General features: G+C 42.7%; 1 protein-coding gene across 1 annotated transcript in view; it reads right to left on the bottom strand.

Annotated features, from left to right (window-relative positions):
- LOC306881337 (otogelin-like) overlaps positions 1-26,864 on the bottom strand; it is a gene marked incomplete at both ends in the record, with an annotated part of 50,870 nt that overhangs the window by 17,316 nt on the left and 6,690 nt on the right. Inside the window, 20 exons of the mRNA XM_079435382.1 lie at positions 12,608-12,773; positions 12,906-12,949; positions 16,969-17,043; positions 18,144-18,309; positions 18,781-18,993; positions 19,085-19,209; positions 19,318-19,495; positions 20,306-20,438; positions 21,401-21,546; positions 22,133-22,179; positions 22,284-22,392; positions 22,478-22,603; positions 23,288-23,397; positions 23,567-23,673; positions 23,787-23,917; positions 24,335-24,543; positions 24,683-24,804; positions 25,898-26,055; positions 26,144-26,242; positions 26,784-26,856. Coding sequence (XP_079291508.1) covers positions 12,608-12,773; positions 12,906-12,949; positions 16,969-17,043; positions 18,144-18,309; positions 18,781-18,993; positions 19,085-19,209; positions 19,318-19,495; positions 20,306-20,438; positions 21,401-21,546; positions 22,133-22,179; positions 22,284-22,392; positions 22,478-22,603; positions 23,288-23,397; positions 23,567-23,673; positions 23,787-23,917; positions 24,335-24,543; positions 24,683-24,804; positions 25,898-26,055; positions 26,144-26,242; positions 26,784-26,856 — 2,537 coding nt within the window. The remainder of the gene's footprint in view (positions 1-12,607; positions 12,774-12,905; positions 12,950-16,968; positions 17,044-18,143; positions 18,310-18,780; positions 18,994-19,084; positions 19,210-19,317; positions 19,496-20,305; positions 20,439-21,400; positions 21,547-22,132; positions 22,180-22,283; positions 22,393-22,477; positions 22,604-23,287; positions 23,398-23,566; positions 23,674-23,786; positions 23,918-24,334; positions 24,544-24,682; positions 24,805-25,897; positions 26,056-26,143; positions 26,243-26,783; positions 26,857-26,864) is intronic.

The following is a 26,864-nucleotide window of genomic DNA, read 5'->3' on the forward strand; positions in this document are numbered from 1 at the left end:
AACTGGAAGTGCACTGATAAAAATCAAAGCACAATCTCTGGGTGAAAATGCAGTGAGTACCATTCTATAGAGACTCAACAGTGGCATCACTTTCACTCTGGAAGCTCTGATCTCAGACTCACTCAGATGCATTACACCTGAGAAGAAGTAGAGGTCATCTGCATTGATCCCTGGCCTTAACCCTTAACCCTAAACCTGACCCTAACCCTAAGAGAGAAAACAATTGTTCAGAAAACCTCTGTATTCACACAAGTTAAAGGTCTACAGCATAGCACAGCAAGACCATAGAAACATAAAGCTGCCTTTCTTTTCTTGTAGTTTCCTTTCTTTTCTTTTTGTTTTGACAAATGAAAATGTGCTGATTTTGAAGTATGGACCACAGGAATGTCTTTAAGCAGCTTATCAGTTATTTGATCCAGCTGTGCACCTGTTTACTGCGTAAATAAGCATTGCTGCCATTAACCACTTTGCTTGGGGGTGGAGGAGGGGTAATTACTCCCTCTCATTAGTGCAGGAATTCCCCAGCTCACAAAAACACTCCTATACCTGCTGCTCCCATGAGGGACAGGGGTATCAGCATCACCCTTGGCTTAATGGACAAGAGAGAAGCAGGGTGAGAAGTCGACCCATGCTGAAACATCTTTAACAAACTGACAAAAGTTACAGAAAAAAATTCCACTCTGTGGCCATTAGCCAGTCTGAGGTGTGTTTGCTAAAAGCATCATTAGCCAGATCTGGTTGTCCTGTCTGTACTAGCATTTAGTACCAAATTCAACAATTTGGCGTTTCTCATAACCACTGATCCAAAGAACATTCTCAAACAGCATTGCAAACTTATGTGGGTGCAACTACAGCTCTCGATCTGTGGTTAAAAGCATAGTATCTTGTCCGTGTAACATACTTTTAAATACATTTCAATCTATATATTTTAGCAATTTTACAATCAGTGCCATTTTTGGAGAATGCACATGTGCATGAATGTGTAAGGAAACCCCAGAGTATAGCTAGGGAACCTGCAAATAATCAGTGTTTCAACACCTTTGGTTCAGGACCAAGTTACTTTGGCAGAGTTGGGTGTTAGGCGTTACTGTAATCTAATTATTTTTCCTGGTAATGCAGTAAAGTTACTTAAGTTACAAATGCAGTGTTAAAAAATATGAAGTAAAAATCATGTTTAATGCCCTTTAACAAATCACCGGAGAATGCGAGCTAAAATGCAGACCCTACAACATTTAGGGCCTGTTTACACCTGGTCACTTCATGCATTTTTTCTGATCGGATAGCTATCCGATCCTGAAAAGACCAGGTGTAAATGCCCTCCGAAACGCATTCGAGACAGATATAAATCCGATCGCCCTAACCACTTTAGGAGGTGATCTAGGCCGCATTCCAGACGAAACTGGACAAGTGTAAATGGTTGTTGAAACCCATATGCTAATTTTACTTCTCCCAAAATATTAAAATAATAAACATGTTAGAGCGTTTTATAGTCTATATGGCATGTTATAATCAGATGACTGCGCAACTGCAACAAGCGTCACTGCGGATGAGTAGCTGTATCTCTTCAGCAAGCCGACGCGCAAACTGCCGCGAATGAAACTGAAAGTAAGCCGCAGACACTCAACACACAATCATCTTCATTAAAAGCAGTGAGACTAATTAACCTATCTTTCCATTGCTGATGCCGCGCTCTCTCCTGTTGCGGTCTCTGATATTGAAATGAGCTGATAATTAATAAAATGCAGCACATATCTATTGCTTTCATTGACGTGAAAGAGCGCGGGAATTGAAGAACGGATTTAAATCCGTTTTCCAAAGACACATTTATGTGGCCAAGTGTAAATGGAAACGTTTTAACAAATCAGATATCAGATCAGAGAAAACGCATGAAGTGGCCAGGTGTAAACAGTCCTTAGATGCAATGAAAGGTTGCCTACCATATTTCAAAATGTGACACTCGACATATTTTAGTCTGGCATTATACAGTAGTTTAGGAAAAGTTCAACAAGTGAATGTGTACACGTTTATGTCACAATAACACTAATAAAATAAAAAAAATAAATGGCTCATCAGAATGAGATCAACAGCTGGATTAAACCGGCATCACAATTCAAGACTCATTCCTCTCAGCGCGTCTTCTTCCAAAAACGAAAAGTAGCCGAGATGAACTTGAATCTTTTTACAGAGAGCCTTTACATGTTCGCATATAGCACGCGATGTGCGTGGGCATGATCACATTATAGGAAAGATTGTACCTCGCGTCGGTTTCATACGGATTATTTTATCTGAGAATATTTGTTTTCGACATGATTTACTTCGTTTAATAATAGACACTTCAAGCTTTCTTTAGATAGACTGTATTTCGCATGTCATTTTCATTCATTCTAGTGACTTGTTTCAAGAAGATATTCACGGAGACTGAGAATACAGAGAGCGCACCCTAATTGTTTATTTTACAAAACCAAAACAAAAGAAAAGTTTTGTTGACATTGGGAGTGAATCAGGGTATACAAATAATAGGCCTATACTTGTGTATTTTTAATTCAATATGAAATTAATGAAAGAACTATGAGTTTCTCTTTGTGGTGTATTTTTAGGTTTGATCATTTGAAAAGTAAAGTAAATTTGAAAGTAACTTGAAAGTAAAGTAATTAGTAATCTGATTACTTTTTAAATGCAGTAATCAGTAATGTAATCAAAATACAATTTTAAAGAAGTAATTGGTAATTTGTAGTGGATTAAGTTTTCTAGTAATTTACCCAACACTGTGCTTTAATATTGGTAAACAGTCATGACTAGCTAGTTTATTTCATAGTACAAAAATTAAGCAGAGAGTTACACTGTTGCACACTCCAGAATGTTCGTACCATTCACATGCATCAACATTAAAAACTCTAAAGTGAAAAAAGTATGAATAATGTGAGAACTTTAGTACAAGACAAGGTAGAAGCATACCCGAGAGATGTGATAATGTATAATAACAGAAAGAAAAAAAATAATATCTTCAATAATTAGTGGACTAATTTTCTGGGCATGAACAGGTGCACCGAGGAATTCAACCCGCTTGTAAGGTCTAGCTCACGTATCAAATATAGCTAACACACACACATTACACTGTTGGTAGCGAGACACTGCACTCTGATTGAGACGGGCTGTAACTGTGTATGTATATGACTGTGTGTAAAAGAGTATGGCTGCTGGAAAGTCCCCGTAAAAGGTCTAGAGCGTCAGAAGACTCATGACAGTGTTCCAGAGGGCAAACAATCAAATACTTTACATTCTGCCTTTAACACTCACTCCAGGTGCTTTCAGATGTATACGTATTACAGTAGACTGATGATCAGCAATGGATTCCTTCCACATCTCTTTTTGGTTTTAGCTAATCTATGCTAAATATGTAAAATAATTTAATGGCTCACAGAAGTGACTTGGGGCTCAGAGTTATAACTATGTATTACTGTTTGAAAACCTTGAAAACACTTATTGCGCACAACGCAGTTACATGGGTATTGGTAACTTACACTAAGGTTTGACCAACACACAAAAAATTTGCCCACATGAGGCGAATTGTAGTACAATTAAAAATATGTAAACATTATTAAATCAAGATGCATTTACTTGAAATGCAAAATGACATTATATATAGTCTTGTCCTAAATGATATACAGTCTACACCTAAAACAAGAATAAAATTAAACAATATACAGCTAAAATTAAAATTAATTTAGAGGGAAAACGTTTTTTTTTTTTTCATTTTGCTTCTCAAATGTGTCTTGATTATAGTTTTTTTTTTTTTTTTTGCAGTGTAAAGGAAAGGACATGATGTGTGGCCAAGTATGTTGACCCATACTCGGTATTTGTGCTCTGCATTTAACCCATCCAAGTGCACACACACTGTGAGGGAGCAGTTGGGGGATCGGTGCCTCAGTCGTGGTATTGAAGGTGGAGAGAGCGCTGCACATTCACTCCCACCACCTACAATCCCTGCTGGACCTGAGACTCGAACCCGTGACCTTTGGGTTAGAAGTCCGACTCTCTATCCAAATAAGAGTTTGCCACCCATTGTGGACATTGCTGTTGTTAATTTATATCATATATTCAACATCTTGCTGCTACTACAGCACACAACTATAATGATGTTAGATCACATATGGCACGTTAATCATTTCCAGACTTATCAATAATCTCATCACTACTTCACATAGTGGCATAAGGGGCCTTTGTGCCATATTTACACCAGCCCAGATGCCAAACTATCGAGTTGCAGGAATTTATTAAACACTCATGACAGAATCTCAGCCATGATATTTCTTTCCCATGATGCTCTTGACTAATGTTTTTCTGTTTAAAAGGTCAATAAGTCAGAAGAAGGTGAATCACACACACACAGCCATCTAAAATATCACATCCCCTCTGTGTGCAGTGGAGACTCTAGTTGCTCTCAAGATACATCCGTAACCTCACAGGCCTTTCACTACGTGACTGAATTTTTCCCTTTGTAGTGAGAGTATTAGATTGCCTTTGTAATTCAGCGCTGGCAATGTCTGAGCATTCACAAACCAAGTGTTATACTCATCCAAACCTCAGAAACAAGTCTAAAGATAATAATTATTTAAAACAAATCTATCAAATGCACAAAAGAAAGAGAAAATCAACAGCAATTAATCTCGGAGAAGAAAGCATTCAGCACACACTCCAATCAACCGCAGCAACAAAATCAAAAAGGTCGTGAAAGAAATATGAGCTGCTTTAGATCAACATTTTTTCACAAATAAATGTAAAAAAAAACAACAGAACATGGCATATTCCCAGACTCTCTCTTGCTGGTGTTGGTAAAAGGATAACTGAGACGAGGTCTTATCATGCTGTTATGGCTGAGGATGGCTTTAGGAAGTTAAGCTTGTGATATGGCACTTAACCTCAGTTTGCTTGTGTAGACACTGGCATTAAATGTATCAGATGACAAAAATCCATCTATAGAGCAAGAGTCGTGCTCTCTGAGGCTCCTTTAGTGGGAACGTGACGCGAGGGGGAGAAAAGAGGGGGAAGTGGAGTTGAACGACAAAGAACTCTTTTCACCTGCGGTAGACAGCAGCAAAGGTTCCCACTGAGTCAGCGGAGACCCTTTAACTGATCTGTATCGACATCATCACCTGCTCCGGCAGACACCATCCGAGTGAGACCTCAACATGTAGAGCAGAATGCCATCTGTCCGTGAAAGTGCACCTGGGAGTTTGTGCGCTTCTGAAAATCTACAATACTTTGCTTGGAATGTCAGTGGTCTGCATCTGCCCGGTTTTTAATTATGTGGAGAAAATATCTTAATGGAATTTGATTAAGAAAATTATGTGACACAGATAAGCTAAAAAATCCCAATGTATGCATGTGTAATGAAAATGAGTAGTTCCTGATGCTACTCGGGCGATTCCACCCACTAAGCTTAGCCATGGATCACTGCCCCATCACACACGTAAATACACATACAGCCATTCACCTGCTAAATCCTCTACACCACACACAAACACGGAAACATCTAACCTTTTAAATATATAAAAATTAAATTACTAATACAGACGAAGAATAAACAAACAAAATTTCAAGAGTCTTGTAAAAGTGTAAAATGCATCTGGGAAACATTGAATAGATGACACCAAAAGCAATTAACACATTACACATTAAAACTCAAATGTAATAATTAGCACCATGATAGTCCCATGTTTTTTGGACATGCTACCATTATACCATGGTAAACTTTCAAGTGCCTTCACAATAAATTACATCAAAAACCCATATAGCATGAATTTGTTTAATTAACACTTTTATATTTATGTCTATGTATTATGTTTTATCTATACTATATTTTATCTGTATTGTAAATGTGTGTAGGATTTAATGGACACAAGGAATCCACTACATATACAGTACTTGTATCTTTTATTTTAATAGAGAAAAATCTATATGAATTGTAGGATCTAAATGTCACAACTCACTCAGGAACAGGGAAACGGGGCGAGGAACTTCTTTCAAACATAAACTTTTAATGAACAAACTCAGGAATCGCTGGAGACATTGAATTCACACTGAATGATGATAGAATGACAATAAGATCGAACACAGAGGCAGGGAAACACAGGGCCTATGAAGGGGGAGACTTAACTAGATAATTAATAACACAGGGCTGGGGATTAATAAACTAATTGATGACAAATTATGTTTTATTAACAAGGTTCGGGAGGAGTATGATCAGATAATCAGTCTGGCCCAGGTGCAGCTCGTCAGCTAATCAACTTAACAAGCACATAAGGTGTATATATACAGCCAACTCACCCCTGTTCTATGACAGTTTTCCATTTTGACATTTTGAGTCCCTTTGGACATGCTTGTTTTTGATCTATGTATTTGTGTCCTGTCTGGAAGCTCATTTTCTCTGTGAGATGACTGGGTGAGCTCTCAAATGAGCAAGACTTTGCAACAAACAGCCAGTTCTTCTAACAATAAAAACAGTAATACTGGTAAATATTATTAAAATAAAGTTACTTTAAAATAAAGTAACTATTTTCCATTTTATATACTTTAAAATGTAATTTATTCCTCTGATAGCAAAGCTGAATTTTCAACAGAACAGATATTACTTGAGTCTTCAGAAATCATTCTAATATGCTGAAATGTTGCTCTAGAAACATTTCTTATTGCAGAAAACAATAGGAAATTTCTTATTACTCTTGTAGTTCTTTTTTTTTTTTTTTTTGGGAAAATTAGATTCCCTTCCAGGAACTTCGAGCTACGTCCGAAGACGCTATGGGAACGCCATCAGCGTAACCGGCGCTCTGAATATTTTATACAACAGTCTAATGGATGGGCGAGGCATCACGGGCGGGGTGACGTCACGACCAGGAAGTATATAAGCACGTGCGGCGGAGCCGGCATCAGCTTTCTGTCATTCAGCAAGCGCTCTGTGTGTTGTCAGTCTGATTCTTTGTCTTGTGAGTCTTATTTGGTGTTGTCTGTCTCAGAAACTTAGGAGAACATGCCTAAAGCTAAGGCAAAGACTAGGGGCGATCTCAGATCGCGTTTCAGGTGGTGTGTTAGTCCTTGCTCTCGTTACATCACGAGTGGGGACACACACACAACCTGTGCGTGGTCTGCTTGGGTGCGGCATCGGCTCTTGAGGGAGCCGATTGCCTGCACTGTGAGCGGCTCCCCACGCGGTGTTGGCCCCGCTGCTGCCGAGGCAGAGCGGCGGCTGCACGCGTGGGGCTCGCAGGCTGATCTGGCTGGCGAGAGTCAGACGGGCATGTCCCTATCTCCTCCCGTATTCGCCAGATCTGGCGCCCCGTCTCTCGGTGCGGAAGCGGTTCTCTTTCCCCAGAGACGAGGGCTCGACGCTTCATCTCTCTTCCTCCGAGGAGGTTGATGAGATGAGCGTTGACGAGGTTTTCGCCGCCTCCGCCGCTCCAATGTATAGCGAGCTCTCCAAGCGCGCTGTCGGTCCCGCTTTTGCAAAATCAGAGCGGTGGCTGCGCTCGCGCGGCTCGCATATGGATCATCAGATCCAGCGCCCGCTCTCTGTGCTCGGAAGCGGTTCTCTTCCCCCAGAGAGAGGGCTCGACGCCCCGCTTGTCTTCCTACTGAGGAGGTGGATGAGAAAGACGGTGATGAGCGTTGTAAACTCTAGTGTTGCGCAAGCACAAATAAAGCCTGCCCCACTCTGCCGAGGCAGAGCGGCGGCTGCGCTCGTTGGGCTCGTAGGAAAAAAAAGGCTGATCTGGCTGGCGGGCATATAGAAGAGAAGAGAAAAGAAAAGAAAAGATCTTCTCCCGTATCCACCAGATCTGGCGCCCCGTCTCGCGGTTCGGAAGCGGTACTCTTCCCCCCGAGACGAGGGCTTGACGCTACGTCCTCCGAGGAAAAGGGACGAGCGTTGACGAGGTTTCGCCGCCTCTCTCGCCCCAGTGTGAGGAGCCACAAGAGCCTTCAGTTTCCCCCGATCTCCACCGAGGTGTTGAGATCGCGGGTGGAATCTTTGAGGGCAGATGGTATGCGTGCTCTCGAAATTCAGGTGGCTGCTGGGCGGGCGCAGCCTCCTCCGCATACCAGCTCCTCGCGCAACAGGTCCTGACGGGCGAGCCCCAGGACCACGGAGGGCGACCCCTACTGGGGTGGAGCGGCTTACACCTTGGCACACGGTGACCGTTTCCCCTCAGGTGCTCTCCGGGGATTTGTCTGTCAACCCTGCAGTTCCAGGGCACAGCAGGTCCCAGCGAGTGTTGCTCTCAGGTTCTTCCGCCTGTGATTTCAGCGGGCCTGAGAAACTCGCCTCAGCCGCCAGATTACGCGTCTCCTGTCGGTGCGCCGCAGTGAGGCAGCGGTCTGGCCGCTTTTCTGACACCAGAGGTCAGTCTCGAGAGACTGATTCCCTTAGTAGCTCGTTGGACAGCGAGCTGCCGAATGTGTCTCTCTGGTTCGTTCAGATGTCCTGACGGGCGAGCCCCAGGACTACGGAGGACGACCCCTACTGGGGTGGAGCGGCTTACACCGCAGCTCACGGTGACCGTCTCCCCTCGGTGCCCTCCGGGGATTTGTCTGCCAACCCTGCAGTTCCAGGGCACAGCAGGTCCCAGCGAGCGTTATTCTCAGGTTCTACCGCCTGTGACTTCAGCGGGCCTGAGGAACTCGCCTCAGCCGCCAGATTACGCGTCTCCTGTCGGTGCGCCGCAGCAAGACAGCGGTCTGGCCGCTTCTCTAACACCAGAGGTCAGTCTCGAGAGACTGATTCCCTTAGTAGATCGTTTGGCAGCCTGGCAATGGCTGCCGAACGTGTCTCTCTGGGTCCTGCGGACGGTAGAGGCTGGCTATTCCATCCAGTTCGATGGGCCACCCCGCGGTTCAACGGGGCCTGTGTGACTACGGTCCGCCCCGAGCAGGCCCTGGTCCTGGAACAGGAAGTCAACACTTTGCTGAAAAAGGAAGTCATAGAGTTGGTTCCACCTCACGCAGTGTACACCGGCTTCTACAGCCGGTACTTCATTGTCCCGAAGAGGGGTGGAGGGCTGAGGCCCATACTGGACTTGCGTCTCTTGAACCTCTCAGTCAGACCGCTGAAGTTCAAGATGCTGACGGTCAAGCAGATCGTGTCTCAAATCAGGTCCGAGGACTGGTTTGTCACGATAGACCTCAAAGACGCCTATTTCCATGTGTCCATCCTTCCCTCTCACAGGAAGTTCCTGAGGTTCGCTTTCGGGGGCAAAGCGTACCAATATCGGGTTCTTCCCTTCGGCCTAGCACTCTCACCCCGCACTTTCACCAAGTGTGTGGATGCGGCCCTGGTCCCGTTGCGACTGCAAGGCATCCGCATACTAAACTATATCGACGATTGGTTGATCCTTGCTCAATCAGAGCAATTGGCAGCTCGGCATCGAGATGTCGTTCTTGCCCACATGAAAGACTTGGGGTTAAGACTAAACGCCAAAAAGAGTGTGCTTTCTCCAGCTCAGAGAACCACTTATCTAGGCGTGGTGTGGGATTCGACCACGATGCAGGCTCGTTTGACCCCTGCTCGGATCGAGTCGATCCTCACGGCAGTCAGGAGAGTGCGAGAAGGCCAGCCATTCACTGTCAAGCAGTTTCAGAGGCTGCTTGGGCTCATGGCAGCTGCGTCCAGCGTGATTCCTTCTGGCCTGCTGTACATGAGGCCCCTACAGTGGTGGCTCAAGACCAGGGGGGTCTCCCTGAGGGGAAACTCGCTCCGCGCTGTCAAGGTATCACGGCGCTGCATCCGTGCCTTAGACATGTGGAGGAAACCCTGGTTCTTGTCCCAGGGCCCGGTGCTGGGAGCTCCTTGTCGCCGCGTCTCGCTAGCGACGGACGCTTCCCTCACCGGTTGGGGTGCGGTCATGAGTGGCCACCCTGCCCGCGGTCTGTGGAGTGGTCGCCACCTGACGTGGCATATCAACTGGCTAGAGATCCTAGCTGTGTTCCGTGCTCTCAAGCACTTCCTCCCAGACCTGAGAGATCGCCACGTGCTGGTCCGCACCGACAGCACGGCAGTGGTCTCTTACATCAACCACCAAGGAGGTCTGCGATCGCGCCCCTTGTACAAGCTGGCACACCAGATCCTTGTGTGGTCCCAGGGCAAGCTCCTATCATTGAGAGCTGTGCACATTCCTGGGTATCTCAACATCGGAGCAGACGTCCTGTCGAGACAGGGGCCGAGGCCCGGGGAATGGATGCTTCACCCCCAGGTGGTGAAGCAGATTTGGAAGGTTTTTGGCCAAGCACAGGTGGACCTCTTTGCGACTCGAGAGTCGGCGCAATGTCCCCTTTGGTTCTCTCTAGCTCCTCCAGCGCCTCTGGGACTGGATGCTATGGTACAGACCTGGCCGAGGCTTCGTCTGTACGCCTTCCCCCCGATCGCTCTGCTCCCGGGAGTTTTGGCGAGAGTGCGCCGGGACGCGGTAAGCCTACTGTTAGTAGCACCGTTCTGGCCGGGCCGAGTATGGTTCTCGGATCTGATTTCCCTCCTCGACGGCACCCCGTGGCCGGTACCGATCAGGAGCGATCTCCTCTCACAGGCCGGGGGCACCCTTGTGCACCCCCGCCCGGAGTGCTGGAGGCTGTGGGTGTGGCCCCTGAGGGGGCACAACTCATAGCTTCCGGTCTGTCAACCGAGGTTGTCGAGACCATCCTCCAATCCAGAGCTCCCTCTACGAGGAAACTGTACGCCTTGAAGTGGAAACTCTTCACTTCATGGTGCGGGGACCGCCAGCTCGACCCAGTCAACTGCCCGATCCGCGCAGTTCTGGAGTTCCTGCAGGCCCGCTTCTCCGCAGGGTTAACCCACTCCACTATTAAGGTCTACGTGGCAGCTATCTCGTCGTACCACGCCCTTATCGGTGGCCAGTCAGTGGGCAGACACCCCCTGGTTACACGTTTCCTCCGCGGTGCGCTGAGGCTGAGGCCGCCTGTACGACCCCGTGTCCCCACGTGGGACCTGGCTGTGGTACTAGAGGCTCTGTGCAGAGCACCCTTTGAGCCTCTCGGGGAGATAACTGATAGACTCCTCACCATCAAGACCGTCTTTCTGCTGGCGACCACCTCTCTGAGGAGGGTGAGTGACCTCCAGGCCCTATCTGTGGCCCCTTCGCATACTGACTTTGCGCCCGGTTCGGCGAAAGTCTTCCTCTACCCCCGTGTGGGGTGCATACCGAAGGTTCTGACGGTCGTACCACAGCCGGTCGTACTCCAGGCCTTCTGTCCTCCTCCCTTCAGGGAGCCCGACCAGGAAAGGCACAACTGTATGTGTCCAGTGTGAGCACTGGACGCATACATCCACAGAATGGCTGTGGAGAAAGACGGACCAGCTGCTCGAGTGCTTTGGTCCGCCTAAGAGGGGTCTTCCTGTTACGAAGCCCACTCTTAGTAGGGGGATGGTGGATGCCATCAAACTGGCGTACGAGGCCTCTGAGCGTCCCCCGCTGTCGGGAGTCGGAGCGCACTCAACGCGAGGTGTGGCGGCCTCCAAGGCCTTCTGGGCAGGTGTCTCCATGCAAGACATCTGCAACGCTGCTGGGTGGTCCACGCCCCTGACATTCGCCAGGTTTTACAACCTCGACATCAGAGCCACTCCAGGCTCCTCCGTCCTTTCAGCCTGACACCAGGCAGGGACTTGTCAGTCTGGCGGCGTTGGTATTGCGTTCCCATAGCGTCTTCGGACGTAGCTCGAAGTTCCTGGAAGGGAACGTACCAGGTTACGTATGTAACCCAGGTTCCCTGAAGGGAACGAGAGCTACGTCCCGAGCCACACTTCCGGCATCCCTGCCAGCGCTTGCTTCATGACTTGAAGCTGATGCCGGCTCCGCCGCACGTGCTTATATACTTCCTGGTCGTGACGTCACCCCGCCCGTGACGCCTCGCCCATCCATTAGACTGTTGTATAAAATATTCAGAGCGCCGGTTACGCTGATGGCGTTCCCATAGCGTCTTCGGGCGTAGCTCTCGTTCCCTTCAGGGAACCTGGGTTACATACGTAACCTGGTACGTTTTTCAGGATTGGTGAAAGAACAGCAGCATTTGAAATAAAAATCTTAGGTAACATTTTAGTATAGGAACCAAACTGTCACTATTAACTAGTTGATTATTAGCATGCCTATTAATAACATTGGCTGTTTATTAGTACTTATAAAGCAGATATTCTGCATGACTATATTCTACATCCCTAATCATACCCAATAAAAAAAAAAAACTTAACAACTACCTTACAAACTATTAATAAGCAGCAAACTAGGAGTTTATTGAGGGAAAAGTCATTGTTAATGGTTTGTTAATAGCAAGAATTGGAGCTTAAAATAAAGTGTGACCAAATCTTTTGTAACATTATAAAAGTTTTACAAAAAAAATTGAACTGATCCCAAACCTTTGAACTGACAGTGTTCAACACAGTCTTTCGTAATGCATTCAGTTTAGCGTTTATAATCTTGTCTCTTGCCTACTGTCATTTGTAAATATTGCGAGGCTCCAGTTGCCACTGGTATAGGAATATGGTCTGCCATAGTATGATTTTGTAAGTGACAACAGACACAAGAATGAAGACAACAAAGACCTCACTCACCCTGCAGGACAGACGCAGCCAGGCACACACGGCTCATGAGTGGAGCAGGTGAGGTTGAGCAAATACGACTCACAGGTCTGTTCACAGGCTAAACCTTTATTGGCCGAGTGGCCATCTACTCGGTTCCCACAGTCCTCATAAAACTGCCCTGGTGGGCACAGGGTATCTGAGAGAAAAGAGAGAACACACACTGAACTCCAGCACGGTAGATATGAAAATTCAAACAAACTGCAAACACTACAGACATTCAAAGAGTTTCACACAGATAAATGACATAAGGCTGAAACACAACACTCACCAATAATTGAGCTCTGGGAAACAAGTTTTCCATCTTGGCAAATTCTGTAGATCGTAAAAAAAGATTTTAACTGATGTAAGGCAGTGAGTCTATTGTACTAGGCTGCTGTGATACCTTAAAGAAAAAAAAAAATAAAAAAATATATATATATATATATATATATATATATATATACACACACACACACACACACAGTATACAGGTGCTGGTCATAAAATTAGAATATCATGAAAAAGTTGATTTATTTCAGTAATACCATTCAAAAAGTGAAACTTGTATATTAGATTCATTCATTACACACAGACTGATATATTTATACTATATTTTTACTGATATATGTTTATTTCCTTTAATTTTGATGATTATAACTGACAACTAATGAAAGTCCCAAATTCAGTATCTCAGAAAATTAGAATATCAATTAAGACCAATGCAAAAAAAATATTTTTAGAAATGTTGGCCAACTGAAAAGTATGAACATGAAAAGTATGAGCATGTACAGTTGGGGCTCCTTTGGCCTGGATTACTGCAGCAATGCAGCGTGGCATGGAGTCGATCAGTCTGTGGCACTGCTCAGGTGTTATGAGAGCTCATGTTGCTCTGATAGTGGCCTTCAGCTCTTCTGAATTGTTGGGTCTGGCGTATTGCATCTTCCTCTTCACAATACCCCATAGGTTTTCTATGGGGTTAAGGTCAGGCAAGTTTGCTGGCCAATCAAGAACAGGGATACCATGGTCCTTAAACCAGGTACTGGTAGCTTTGGCAGTGTGTGCAGGTGCCAAGTCCTGTTGGAAAATTAAATCTGCATCTCCATAAAGTTGGTTAGCAGCAGGAAGCATGAAGTGCTCTAAAACTTCCTGGTAGACGGCTGTGTTGACCTTGGACCTCAGAAAACACAATGGACCAACACCAGCAGATGACATGGCACCCCAAACCATCAATGACTGTGGAAACTTTACACTGGACCTCAAGCAACGTGGATTATGTGCCTCTCCTCTCTTCCTCCAGACTCTGGGACCTTGATTTCCAAAGGAAATGCAAAATTTACTTTCATCAGAGAACATAACTTTGGACCACTCAGCAGCAGTCCAGTCAAGACGCTTCTGACGCTGTCTCTTGTTCAACAGTGGCTTGACACAAGGAATGTGACATCTTTGTGAATCTCCCCCACATTTTTGAATGGGTTTTTTTCCACAATCCTCTCCAGGGTGCGGTTATCCTTATTGCTTGTACACTTTTTTCTACCACATCTTGTCCTTCCCTTCGCCTCTCTATTAATGTGCTTGGACACAGAGCTCTGTGAACAGGCAGCCTCTTTAGTAATATATCAGTCTGTGTGTAATGAATGAATCTAATATACAAGTTTGACTTTTTGAATGATATTACTGAAATAAATCAACTTTTTCATGATATTCTAATTTTATGACCAGCACCTGTATATATATATATATATATATATATATATATATACACACACACACACACACACACACACATACAGTATATATATATATATATTGTGGCGGGAGGAGCCAACGACAGACACAGTGGGCGTGGCGTCAAGCCTCGGAGAGGTTTTTATTAAACAATAAGGGATAAAATAAAGTGTCCAAAGGGGAAAAAGTGTCCAAATAAACGGGGAATCTGGTGTCCTCGTTGTGCCGCGGGGCTTGTGCAGGAAGGTAGTGTTCAGAAGGGAAGGGTCCAGGGAAGGGGCGGAGTCCGGTGGCCGCACGCGCTCCCCTCTCGGGGCCGGGAGCGAGTGGCGGCGGCGTCTCGTGCACGGCTCCTTCCATCTCCTTGGTTCCCGGCACTTCTGGGGGATTCGACGGCCCGGCATCCTGGCCCGTCAGCCGTCTCACAGGTGCGGCAGTCCTCCTCGACGCACCCTTCCTGGACCCACGAGGACACCAGCGTGCATGCACGGGGAAGAGACCGGTCTCCCGAGGAGAGGCGCGCTCGGCGTTTAAACGGCGGCGGTAATGAGGCTCTATTCACGTCAGGTGCGCCTCATCACACGCCGCCAGCCCTAGGTGTTCAGCGCCCCTCCTCTCACACACCCACTCCCGTCGGGAGCCTGGTGAAGGGCGGCGAATACGGGACGGGGTGGTGATGATGGACAGGGGGGGAGGCAGCCGACTCGTCACAATATATATATATACACACACAAACACACACACCAAACCAATATATATATATACAAATTGTACTGTGTGTATGTATATATACAGTGGGTACGGAAAGTATTCAGACCCCCTTAAATTTTTCACTCTTTGTTATATTGCAGCCATTTGCTAAAATCGTTTGTTCATTTTTTTTTCCTCATTAATGTACACACAGCACCCCATATTGACAGAAAAACACAGAATTGTTGACATTTTTGAAGATTTATTAAAAAAGAAAAACTGAAATATCACATGGTCACAAGTATTCAGACCCTTTGCTGTGACACTCATATATTTAACTCAGGTGCTGTCCATTTCTTCGGATCATCCTTGAGATGGTTCTACACCTTCATTTGAGTCCAGTTGTGTTTGATTATACTGACTGGACTTGATTAGGAAAGCCACACACCTGTCTATATAAGACCTTACAGCTCACAGTGCATGTCAGAGCAAATGAGAATCATGAGGTCAAAGTAACTGCCTGAAGAGCTCAGAGACAGAATTGTGGCAAGGCACAGATCTGTCCAAGGTTACAAAAAAATGTCTGCTGTACTTAAGGTTCCTAAGAGCACAGTGGCATCCATAATCCTTAAATGGATGACGTTTGGGACGACCAGAACCCTTCTTAGAGCTGGCCGTCCGGCCAAACTGAGCTATCGGGGGAGAAGAACCTTGGTGAGAGAGGTAAAGAAGAACCCAAAGATCACTGTGGCTGAGCTCCAGAGATGCAGTCGGGAGATGGGAGAAAGTTGTAGAAAGTCAACCATCACTGCAGCCCTCCACCAGTCGGGGCTTTATGGCAGAGTGACCCGACGGAAGCCAAGATGCAAGACACAAAAAAACACCTGAAGGACCACAAGATGGTGAGAAATAAGATTCTCTGGTCTGATGAGACCAAGATATAACTTTTTGGCCTTAATTCTAAGCAGTATGTGTGGAGAAAACCAGGCACTGCTCATCACCTGTCCAATACAGTCCCAACAGTGAAGCATGGTGGTGGCAGCATCATGCTGTGGGGGTGTTTTTCAGCTGCAGGGACAGGACGACTGGTTGCAATCGAAGGAAAGATGAATGCGGCCAAGTGCAGGGATATCCTGGACGAAAACCTTCTCCAGAGTGCTCAGGACCTCAGACTGGGCCGAAGGTTTACCTTCCAAAAGACAATGACCCTAAGCACACAGCTAAAATAACGAAGGAGTGGCTTCACAACAACTCTGTGACTGTTCTTGAATGGCCCAGCCAGAGCCCTGACTTAAACCAAATTGAGCATCTCTGGAGAGACCTAAAAATGGCTTTCCACCAGCGTTTACCATCCAACCTGACAGAACTGGAGAGGATCTGCAAGGAGGAATGGCAGAGGATCCCCAAATCCAGGGATCCCCAAATCCAGGTGTGAAAAACTTGTTGCATCTTTCCCAAAAAGACTCATGGCTGTATTAGATCAAAAGGGTGCTTCTACTAAAAACTGAGCAAAGGGTCTGAATACTTAGGACCATGTGATATTTCAGTTTTTCTTTTTTAATAAATCTCCAAAAATGTCAATTCTGTGTTTTTCTGTCAATATGGGGTGCTGTGTGTACATTAATGAGGAAAAAAAAAATGAACTTAAATGATTTTAGCAAATGGCTGCAATATAACAAAGAGTGAAAAATATAAGGGGGTCTGAATACTTTCCGTACCCACTGTATATATACATATATAGTGCTGTCAAATGATTAATCGTGATTAATCGCATTCAAAATAAAAGTTTTTGTTTGCATAATATATGTATGTGTACTGTGCTTATTTATTATGTATAAAAACACACAGGATAGATAGATAGATAGATAGATAGATAGATAGATAGATAGATAGATAGATAGATAGATAGATAGATAGAGTGAATAAGACAATCTTACTGTACACCTGATGATGTCAAGATCACATCTCCAGGAGAATAGTCAGCACCAAGAAAACTGCATGGACATTCACTCCTGTATCACAAAATATTAGAAAAATAATCTGACTCAGAATCAATAAATTATGTCATATGCAAGGTGAAAATCGAACTGAAATTCTATACAGTTTAGTTAACTAACACAATGTCTTAACCTAACACTGAAAGCCACAATGCTGCATAACAGCACAGCCAACCACAAGATGTTTAATGTACAGCTGTAAGGAGTGAGGATGATGGCAATGTTTCAGCTCACATGGCTTATGAGACAATAAAATCTCTCTGAGCTGTTTTATAGAGTTGAAGTAGTGCAGTAGTTGGGTTAGAGGTGAGAGACTTCAGGCCACAGTGCAGCGGTTGAGTCTATAGTAGAGTACGAGGCCAAAGTCCTCCTCTATCGAGTCCCTGACTTTCTCTCAGCCTCTGCCAGCGTGAGTGCTGTAACTCTAGCACACGCTGAGTATGTGGCAGTGGGACATGGGACATTTAAGGGAAGTGAACCCATGTTGGGGGGAGGAGGCTAAAAGCGTTATACAACACCTGAGGTTGTCAGGTCCATAACATTTTACAGCCTGCTTGAACGAGGACTGCAAATAACTTCACTCTCACACACTCTAAGTAACTCAATCTAGATCTAAGTCACAGAGCTTGTGTTCAAAAATTAGGAGGGTGTTGATTTTCCATATTTTTCAGACTTTCTTTCATAATTCAGTGTTACTTTCATAATTCTTGACACTGTCCATGGATAACCTCTACTATGTGAACAAAAACAATTGAATATTATGTACGTAACAGGCATGAACAGAAAAAAGGTGGAATTGAAGTGTTGGACAGAAGCTGTTTATATACCATTGTGTTTTGACTGACAGAATTAGATGAACATGACCCTTATGCACCTTCATTCAGAACTCCATTCAGTTCTAACTATGCAGCAAATATAATAGATAAGCACTGTTTTAAATGTTATGAAGGGACGGTTCATTAAAAATGAACATTCTGTCATAATTTAATCACCCATGTGTTGTTTCAAACCCAAAGAATAGTTTTGAAACGGTTCGTAATGATTGTCTTCTAAGCTCCAAAAGAGCATTATAAAGCACCATAAAGCAGTCCATACGACTATATTTGAGCTTTTACCGTGGCACGCAGGTGTGTGTATGCATGTTGAAGTATGTTCCTTCCGGGCACACGCAACCCTCCTCACACTCCTCGCCACACGGCTGAGGGAGAGACAGAAACAGGCAGCGACGCTGACATGAAGACACACAGACTCCATACTCCATAGAAGACGGACACGTGATGCCTGCAAAAACATACACATAGGCCACACGCATATAAATGTTTACATTTACAAAGATTTCTATTTCAAATAGAAACTTTACCTTTCTATTCATCATAAAATCACAAAAATGTATCGTGATTTCCACAAACAGCAAAACTGTTTTCAGCATTAACAATAATAAGAAAGGTTTCTTGAGCACTAAATCAATATATTTGAATGATTTCTGAAAGATCATGTGACTGAAGGTTGAAGTAATGGCTGCTAAAAATTAAACTTGCCATCAAAGGAATAAATTACATTTTAAAACATTAAAATAGAACACTGTTATTTTATATTTTATTGAGATTTCACAATATTATTTTTTACTGTATTTTGATCAAGTAAATGCAAACTTGGTGAGTATATGATGCTTTTTTCAAAAACATTAAAAAAAATCTTACTGACCCTAAACTTTTGAATGGTAGTGAATGCATGTGTAAGTGTTAGACTGACCACACTCAGGCAGGTGTGAGCGGAACTCAATGATGACCCCATGTCTCCTGCAGGTGCGGGCATAGTGAGCGAGGATGGAGCAAAGGCACGGTGCTCCACATTTGCAGACATCTGCGCGACACTGTAGCTGGAAACCCACCGGACTTACATACTCATGACAGGCAGAAAACACCTCTTGCGTCAGCACATCACACTTCTCCACTGCATAAGCGGCTGAAATCACATAGACAGACGCTCAAGCCATACAGATCCCCTCAAAACCTAAAGCTTAAAAAGGTTATGCATTACAAGGTGAATGTGCCACCTGCTTGCTGGTGTGTGTCACAAGGGTCAAGTTGGGGTAAGCTGGGCCACGGCACACATGCTGAAGACACACGCCATGCATTTCCAAACAAGAATGGTGTGCTTTCAATCATGCCAGAGGGTGCACTAGTGTAACACATCAACAAAATTCACTTACAAATTGAAGAAATGTTGGAGAATAATTTGAAAACAGACAACAGGGCGAAAGAAAGCAGGAAGCAGAGTGAAACCCACAGGAAGTCATCCTGAATGTTGCCGTTAAAGGTTCCGCAGAGCCCCACAGTATCATCTCTCCACTGCTCCTCCAGCTGCAGGTAAAGCCTGAACTCCCTCCAGTTATACTGCAGTCGCAGACCCTGTGATGACTTCACCTGAACAAACATGGATGACAGCTCCTGGATCTGAAACACATCTGAGAAGAAACCACAATATTAAACGGATGAAGGACTATAAAATTGTCATCATTTACTTTCCCTCATTTTGTTCCAAACCTACACGTTTTTTTTTTTTTTGCTAAACATCAAAGGAGATATTTTGGTAACAAAACAAATTTTATATTTCTCAAAATATCTTCTTTATTGTTCTACAGAAGAAAGAAAGTCATGCAGGTTTGGAAAGACATGAATGTGAGTAAATTAACAACATTTTTGTGTGAACTATCCCTTTAGAGAACTACTTTAAAAGCAAAACACAAAATCAGGCATTATGGATGGACATCAGTGTGGTCGATATGTGTCTGTATGTAGTCTGCATTGTATGCAGATTCAGCTGAGGAACACATTCAAGGTAATAGCACAAAACAAAGAAATATATTAATCTACTAATATAAGAGTATGTGGCAGTACCCTCTCAGAAAAAAAGATACAAAAGCTGTCACTGGGACGGTGCTAAAATCACACCGCTTAGGAGGTGTTAAATTGTAGGTACTAATATGCACCCTGTAAGGATAAATATGGTACAAATGTGTACTATTTAAAAAGGTACCACCCCAGTGAGAGCTTTTGTACCCTTTTTTTCTGAGAGCGTACCATGGTAAAGGGGTAGCATCACATGGTAATATTAAGTCATTTTAAAAAATTATACCTGAAATTCATGTTCCTTGGTATTTACTCCAAGGTGCTTTCTACAATGTCAATGTCTAAAACCCATGGTAGTACTTTATGGTAAATTTGTGCAGTTGTTGTAGCAAATTTCCATGCTAACATCAGCTGTAGTACATTACCATCTGAATACGGCAGTGAGATCCTGAACTGGCTGGCCAGAAAAACCTCTCCACTATGGCTCATTGTGATCTCAGTACGTGGATCTTCATCAACCATCAGATTGACTGACTGAATACAAGCACCATCCAGATTCTGCAGACATAAAGCAAAACAAAATCAGAGAGTCAGAACGCCCCATACCAGCACACACAATATCAGCAGCTATAGAACTACTGCATCGAACACAATGGATGAATGTCTGCATAGGGACACAGATCTATCGGTCTATCTGTTTCAAATTGGACTAATTCAGTAATCATGTCGTTTAGGAATTAAGCATTTATGCTTGTGAATGAGTTACTGAGAGCTGTTCACAGGAGATAAACCACTCGGACTCTGAATTGCTCCATTCAAGGAAATGATGGACGCTACCAACAGGTGCCTATGTGCGGATCTTTCACCGGTCGCTTTACTGAAATACATCTCTCGCTCTCTCTTCTCTCTCTATCAGCAACTACAAAGTCTCTGGCTCTGTCATTCAGAGGCTCAGATAAGCAGAATAGCTTGTTCAGAGTCCAGACAGTGACACTATACACCAGACTGCTCTCCGCGTGTTGAGTTTTAGCATCAGCAGGTCTGGGCTTCAGGAAAAGAAGGCTTTGAGGGAGAGAATCTCTTCATGTTTTGTATCATTTCATGTTTTATCTGTCAAAGCTAAGCAGGGTCTAATCACAGTACAAGCACATCTAGGACTTTGTTTCATCTCAACCCAAAAACTGAAACTTTAGGCTATGCGATTATTTGTGCCTAATCTACTGACTAATTTAACTATTCTAGCAACTAATTTAACTAACAGACTAACAAGCACAGCTACTCTAACTGCCAATATGCCAATAGCTTGAATAATCACACAAATCTAGAAGCTGTAATCTTAAGCTGTGTTCCAGGCCAGCCTCCAGATTACTCCTTAGATCACTACACTAGAGCAATTCTGGAACGTGATGAATAAAGCTTTGGCATGCTACATCTGGCATGCCTTAAGTCTCTTCTCTGTTGTGTGCTAATACTTGAGGTTTGTGTTGGTGCGGAGAGCATGAAAGTGCACAGGGACTTACGGCTCCACAGGGTGCATTCTGAATGGTCACAGTGAATTTGCCCGAGTTTCTGCTCTTGGCTAAAACGTACTGGCACGTAGCAGGAAATGTGTAAATGCGGCCATCAAACGACTGGAAGAACATATCTCCTGTCACAGAGCACTCCCCTATAGAAAAAAACATTTGGGGTCAAAAAGATTTTTTAATGTTCTTAAAATTTTATATAATTTTTTGCAATTTACTCCTGTGATGACAAAGATTCTAATATGCTGATTTTGGCATTTTTTACAATTATCAATGTTGAAAATGGTTGTGCTGCTTAATATTTTTGTGAAAACTGTGACATTTTATTTCAGGATTCTTTGATTAATATAAAGTTAAATAATAATAATAATTTAACCAATTTAATGCATCCTTGCTAAATAAAAGTATTAACTTCATTTTTACCCTAAACTTTTGAATGGTAGAGCCTTCCATTAACATATTGTTCAGTTATCAGAGTAAATTGTTGGAATGAGTTATTAAAGAGAAGTATTTCTTCTAGAATAAGGTCTTTCATTAAATTGCAAGCACTACGTGAAGCTGGGAGAATGTATGCTTTACTTAAATCTGTGCAATCAAAAAATAATAAAATTGCAATAAGATACAGTTAGTCTCACTGAAGTTTGAAAATGTGGTTTCAAAAGAGGAAAATGAATGAAATGAGAAACAATTACAATAGACATGATGACGTAAATAAAAAAAGAGAAACACCTGGGCAGCTGTTTTCAGTGCAGTTCCACATGCCCCCAACACATGTGCTGAGACAAGAACAAAAATCAATACATGTATTAATGCAAACCCAAGCATAAATTCTTCTTCATTCAACCAAGTATGCATTGCATAAGATAATTTAGTGTCTGACCAGTTGTTACAGTCTTCCTGTATGACATGTCCGGAGGGGTACAGCATGCCATGGTGCTCACAGGGACAGTCTGATGCCTTAACACACACCCCATTCTCATAGATTAAATCTGGAGACAGTGAAATGATCTCATTATCTTCAAACATTCACATATGAACACAGCTTGTGATTAGTTCATTTAGTGTTGTTACTACCATCAGGACAGTAGCAGCCATCCAAACACTGCAGCTTGCTGTCTATACACATGTGTTCGATCTTGCAGTGCATGGGACAGCAGGTAATACACTCTCTGAAAAGGAGCTCGGTGGGGCAATCAACACCTACAGACAAGAACAACATACTCTCACAATATGCATCTCTCAGAAAAAAAAAAATAAATTGCACTTAAATGGTCAAACTGCAAAAGCACTCAAGTTTTACTTTTATCATTATCATTTATATTTATATGATTTATATTTACATGATTATCATTTATATATATATTGAATGAACTATAAAACGTGAATATCTTCAGAAACAAATAAGTAATACGGCACTCTAGAAACTGTTAAATAATTTGAAAAAGAAAGAAATTAATACTTTTATTTGCAAGGACGTACTGTATAACTTGATCAAGTGACAGTAAAGACATTTATTATTGCTACAAAATGTTTATATTTCAAATAAATTGTTATATTTAACTTTCTATTAATCAAAGTATAGTGAAAAAATGTATCATTGGTTCCACAAAAATATTAGGCAGCGCAACTATTTTCAAATTTATAATAAGCATAAATGTTACTTGTGCAACAATCCAGTGAAAACTGGAATAATGATAATAACTGGAAAAATCAGGTTTGCTATCATAGGAATAAATGACTATTTTAAAAATATATTCACATATTATTAATAAAAACGTATTAAATTCTAAATATATTTGTGTGAGATACTTAACAGTATATTTAACACCTAGACAAAATATACTCAAACATCTCACACATTTGTGCATTTGCAACGTAACCTACTGCAAACAGGAAAGTGTGATCTCCAGTTATGCAGCGGATGTCCAGCATGGGCACATGACCTGGCATACTCTGTGAAAACCTGGCACACAACATCACCATTGGGACCAGACCTGCACCATGTGAAATGATTATAAAAATTATATAGTGCAATAACATCAACAGCATAAATATCTTTAGGATTACACCTTGGAAAGTAATGTCAGTGGTTTTGCAATGTAAGTTAATAACTTTCCAGTAGGTATAGTAATATCAGTAGTTCAGTGTTATATCAGTACTTACAGGCAGAGGTCATTGGAGCAGCTGGCCATGTATGAATATGGACTGACAAACTCATGGCAAGACTGGAACGGTTCCTTCAGTAGGGTGGTACAAACTTCCTCCACTTTCTGCAGTGAAGAACCAGAGTCCTTATTCACTAGGTGTATCATGGTAAATGAGGCTTTGGTTGGTGTGGGACAAGAATATACAGTATATGCGTGTGTGTTTTTGTGTGCAGTACCAATAAGACCCGAGGATCCTGCATGGCACATGGCGATGGGTAAAGAGAGGGAACAACAGGACACCTGCCCAGCTGTGGCTCCTCCTCTGCCCAGCTGTTTCCAAACATAGCCAAATCCTGCGTGAAAACACCTGCAGAAAGCAGCGATAAATGCATTTAAGTGATGCATAATGCAAGAAACAGAATTTGTCTTGTAAAACTTTTTCCAGTAATCTTTGTTTTATTTACAACTTTAAAAAATATAAAATATTACTTGTCTGACTAAAGAAGTGAGCAAAGAATTTATTATGATTTGATTTTAATTGCTATATACAATACTGTATATCACAGGTAATGACTGGCATGATGTGAAAGTGTCAAAAAATTATTTGTTAATAAACAAAATCACTGTCATTACATGTTTCTTACTGTTCAAATAATTTACTATTTTTGTATATTGCCAAATAAAATCCGACAATTAATTTCATCTTGCTGATGTTGTCCCTTCCTATCACATAGGTTTTTTTTTTCAAATGCAGGGAATCTGTAACAAATCAAGTAAAACTTGCCATAGCTGGTCTTCAGGTCATCTTGAGTGTCAGCGTTGAAATTGCCACAAAGTCCACAGGTGTGTCCTACAAACTCAGGACTCATCTTGATGTACACAGAGCCAGTGAGCCCCTGCCAGGCCAGCATGAAACCCTGTGGCTGTGAGACTACAATGTAGTCAGAGATGCGCTCCAGCTCAACATCATGGATGTGATGGGGCAGCTGCACACTACAGAGAGAGGATGTTCAGTCAGAATTACACACACACATAAATCATTGAACAGATTCTTTAAAATAATCACTGAGATAGCACAGGTCAGGTTGAGGTTAAGTGACAGTGGGTGTGGTTGAATGTGAATGTTCATTACCTTTGACCCTTGAAAGTAACACTGAATTTCTGTAACCTAATCTCCCCCTCCCACGGCAGGAAGAGGCTGATTGAACGTGTGCAGGAGTATGGGAAAGAACTGCAGTCTGGGTCATTATGCACCTGCAGATAATAAGTAATAAGTAATGAAGCATGATATAAGAATCTTGGCATATTAAAGTTAAAAAGAATTCCAGTGCTAAAATAGAGCGGAAGCAAACCAGATTATCACAAACATAAAGTGTCTGCAAATACAGTGTGCAGCTCTTAAGACGCTTCCTCTCCACCATCAAAGAGTGGAGTCCTCTTATCCAGAGCAGCCGGGCCAATACTGCTTAAGATCTGCATTACTGTCGGCCATCCCTTTCAATTCATTGATAAATGATATTGGCACTTAAGCTAATGGCCTAAAGAAACTCCTGGCTGAGTTAGCTCACCTCCTCTGGATTCCCATCAGTGAGTCTGGGAGAACAAAGCCAATTCTGTTTTGGCCCTGGCCGTAATTACTGTATTAAACTGTAATGGGAATAAATGACCATAATAATGAGATCACTTTCTCTATGAATGCCAATAAATATTTTCCTCAGGCAAGAGCTGCACAGTACACAGACACTTATGGCATCTCTGATGCAAAGCAGAGAACAGCAGCCTGCTTAAAACCAACCACATCTAAAGCTAATACACCCTCAGAAAAAAAAGGTACAAAAGCTGTCACTGGGTCAGTACCTTTTCAAAAAATTCACCTTTGTACCTTATTTACCCCTAAAGGGTGCGTATTAGTAATTCAAAGGTACATTTTAGTACCTAAAGTGTAAACACTGTATTAGTACCTAAATTATTTAGTACATTTCGAAAAGGTGCTGCCCCAGACACAACTTTTGTACCTTTATTTCTGAGAGTGTAGCTGTCAGGTGGCAATAAAGGCAACAAATCACCATTTGGCAAAGGACATATTTTCTGGTAAACAGCTATATATATGTCGTAGATATTCACTGATGAAGGCTTCTAAGCTGAAACGCCATTGTAGATATTTTTGAAATATAATAAAACGCTTTTCACCACAAGTGTTGCCGAATCCCTCTTTTCATTGTTGTTGAGTGGTTATAGGTGACAAAAGTACTGTAGCAAATGTTGATTATTGTTATTATTATAATACAGAAAATTATCAAAATTAAAGTGAAATAAATATCCTTTTATAAACATTATAAGATATCACCTGTATATGTACACTTGACCGAGTGCTGTCTTCACAGTCTCTCAGTAATGTGTAGCTGCATTTTCCAGGGTAGTAGTAATAAAGTCCATCAAAGGTTTCATAGTTGTATTGTCCCCACGAGCGGCACGTCATTTCTCGCTCAAATCCTAGGTTGGGAACTGAAACATTTTATCTATTATTTGTCATGCCAAACCTCAGAGAAGAATCTCAAAATGAGATTCAATTACATGATCCACAGTACAGTACCTGTCTGGCAGTGTGTTCCAGTGGCCTGGTATAAAGTGCAGTTACAGGAGTCTGGATGGACACACCAACCCCCATTCAGACAAGGAGATGTACACTCACCTGTATGACACAAATAAAGCTCATTTAATAGTGTGTGTTTCAGTTCATTTAAGCGTGTGTTTGGTATCTGGTAACTGAAGTGGTCATCGAAGCATTAAGATGAATCCCGCTCTTGTGTGTAATGATGACACTCATCAGCCTGTTGAACAGATGTCTAGTGAAAGAGGGGGCAGCCCCTTTCTCACATTTCAAATGAGCATAACTCTTATTGTTTGGAGATAATCAATTAAGTTTATGCATCACAAGCTTGCACACGTAGTAATTATTAATATGATATAATTATTACTATATAGTGCAATGCACAAATAAAGACAGTATCACAAGCAAATTCTTGTAAACCCACATTAACACACACAATCAACAAACAGTTCCTTACAGATGAAGCCCTAAACATATGTGCAAGTATCAACAACAAAATATGCAGGACAAAAAAAAAAAAGAAAAACACAGAGCTTTGCTCAACAGGGGGAGTGTGCACAAAGACCCAAAATATACACACAGAGAGCACCTGAATTATTGTAACATTCAGCTCAGTTCTTACCAGTGGCTCTGCGGGGTGATGGCTTCTGTGCTTCTGTTTGATCTGTTGATGATGTGTTGCTCTCTAAGGATCTCTTTAAGG

The sequence above is a fragment of the Barbus barbus genome, assembly GCF_936440315.1.
Source record: "Barbus barbus genome assembly, chromosome: 2".
In the NCBI taxonomy this organism is placed as follows: domain Eukaryota; kingdom Metazoa; phylum Chordata; class Actinopteri; order Cypriniformes; family Cyprinidae; genus Barbus; species Barbus barbus.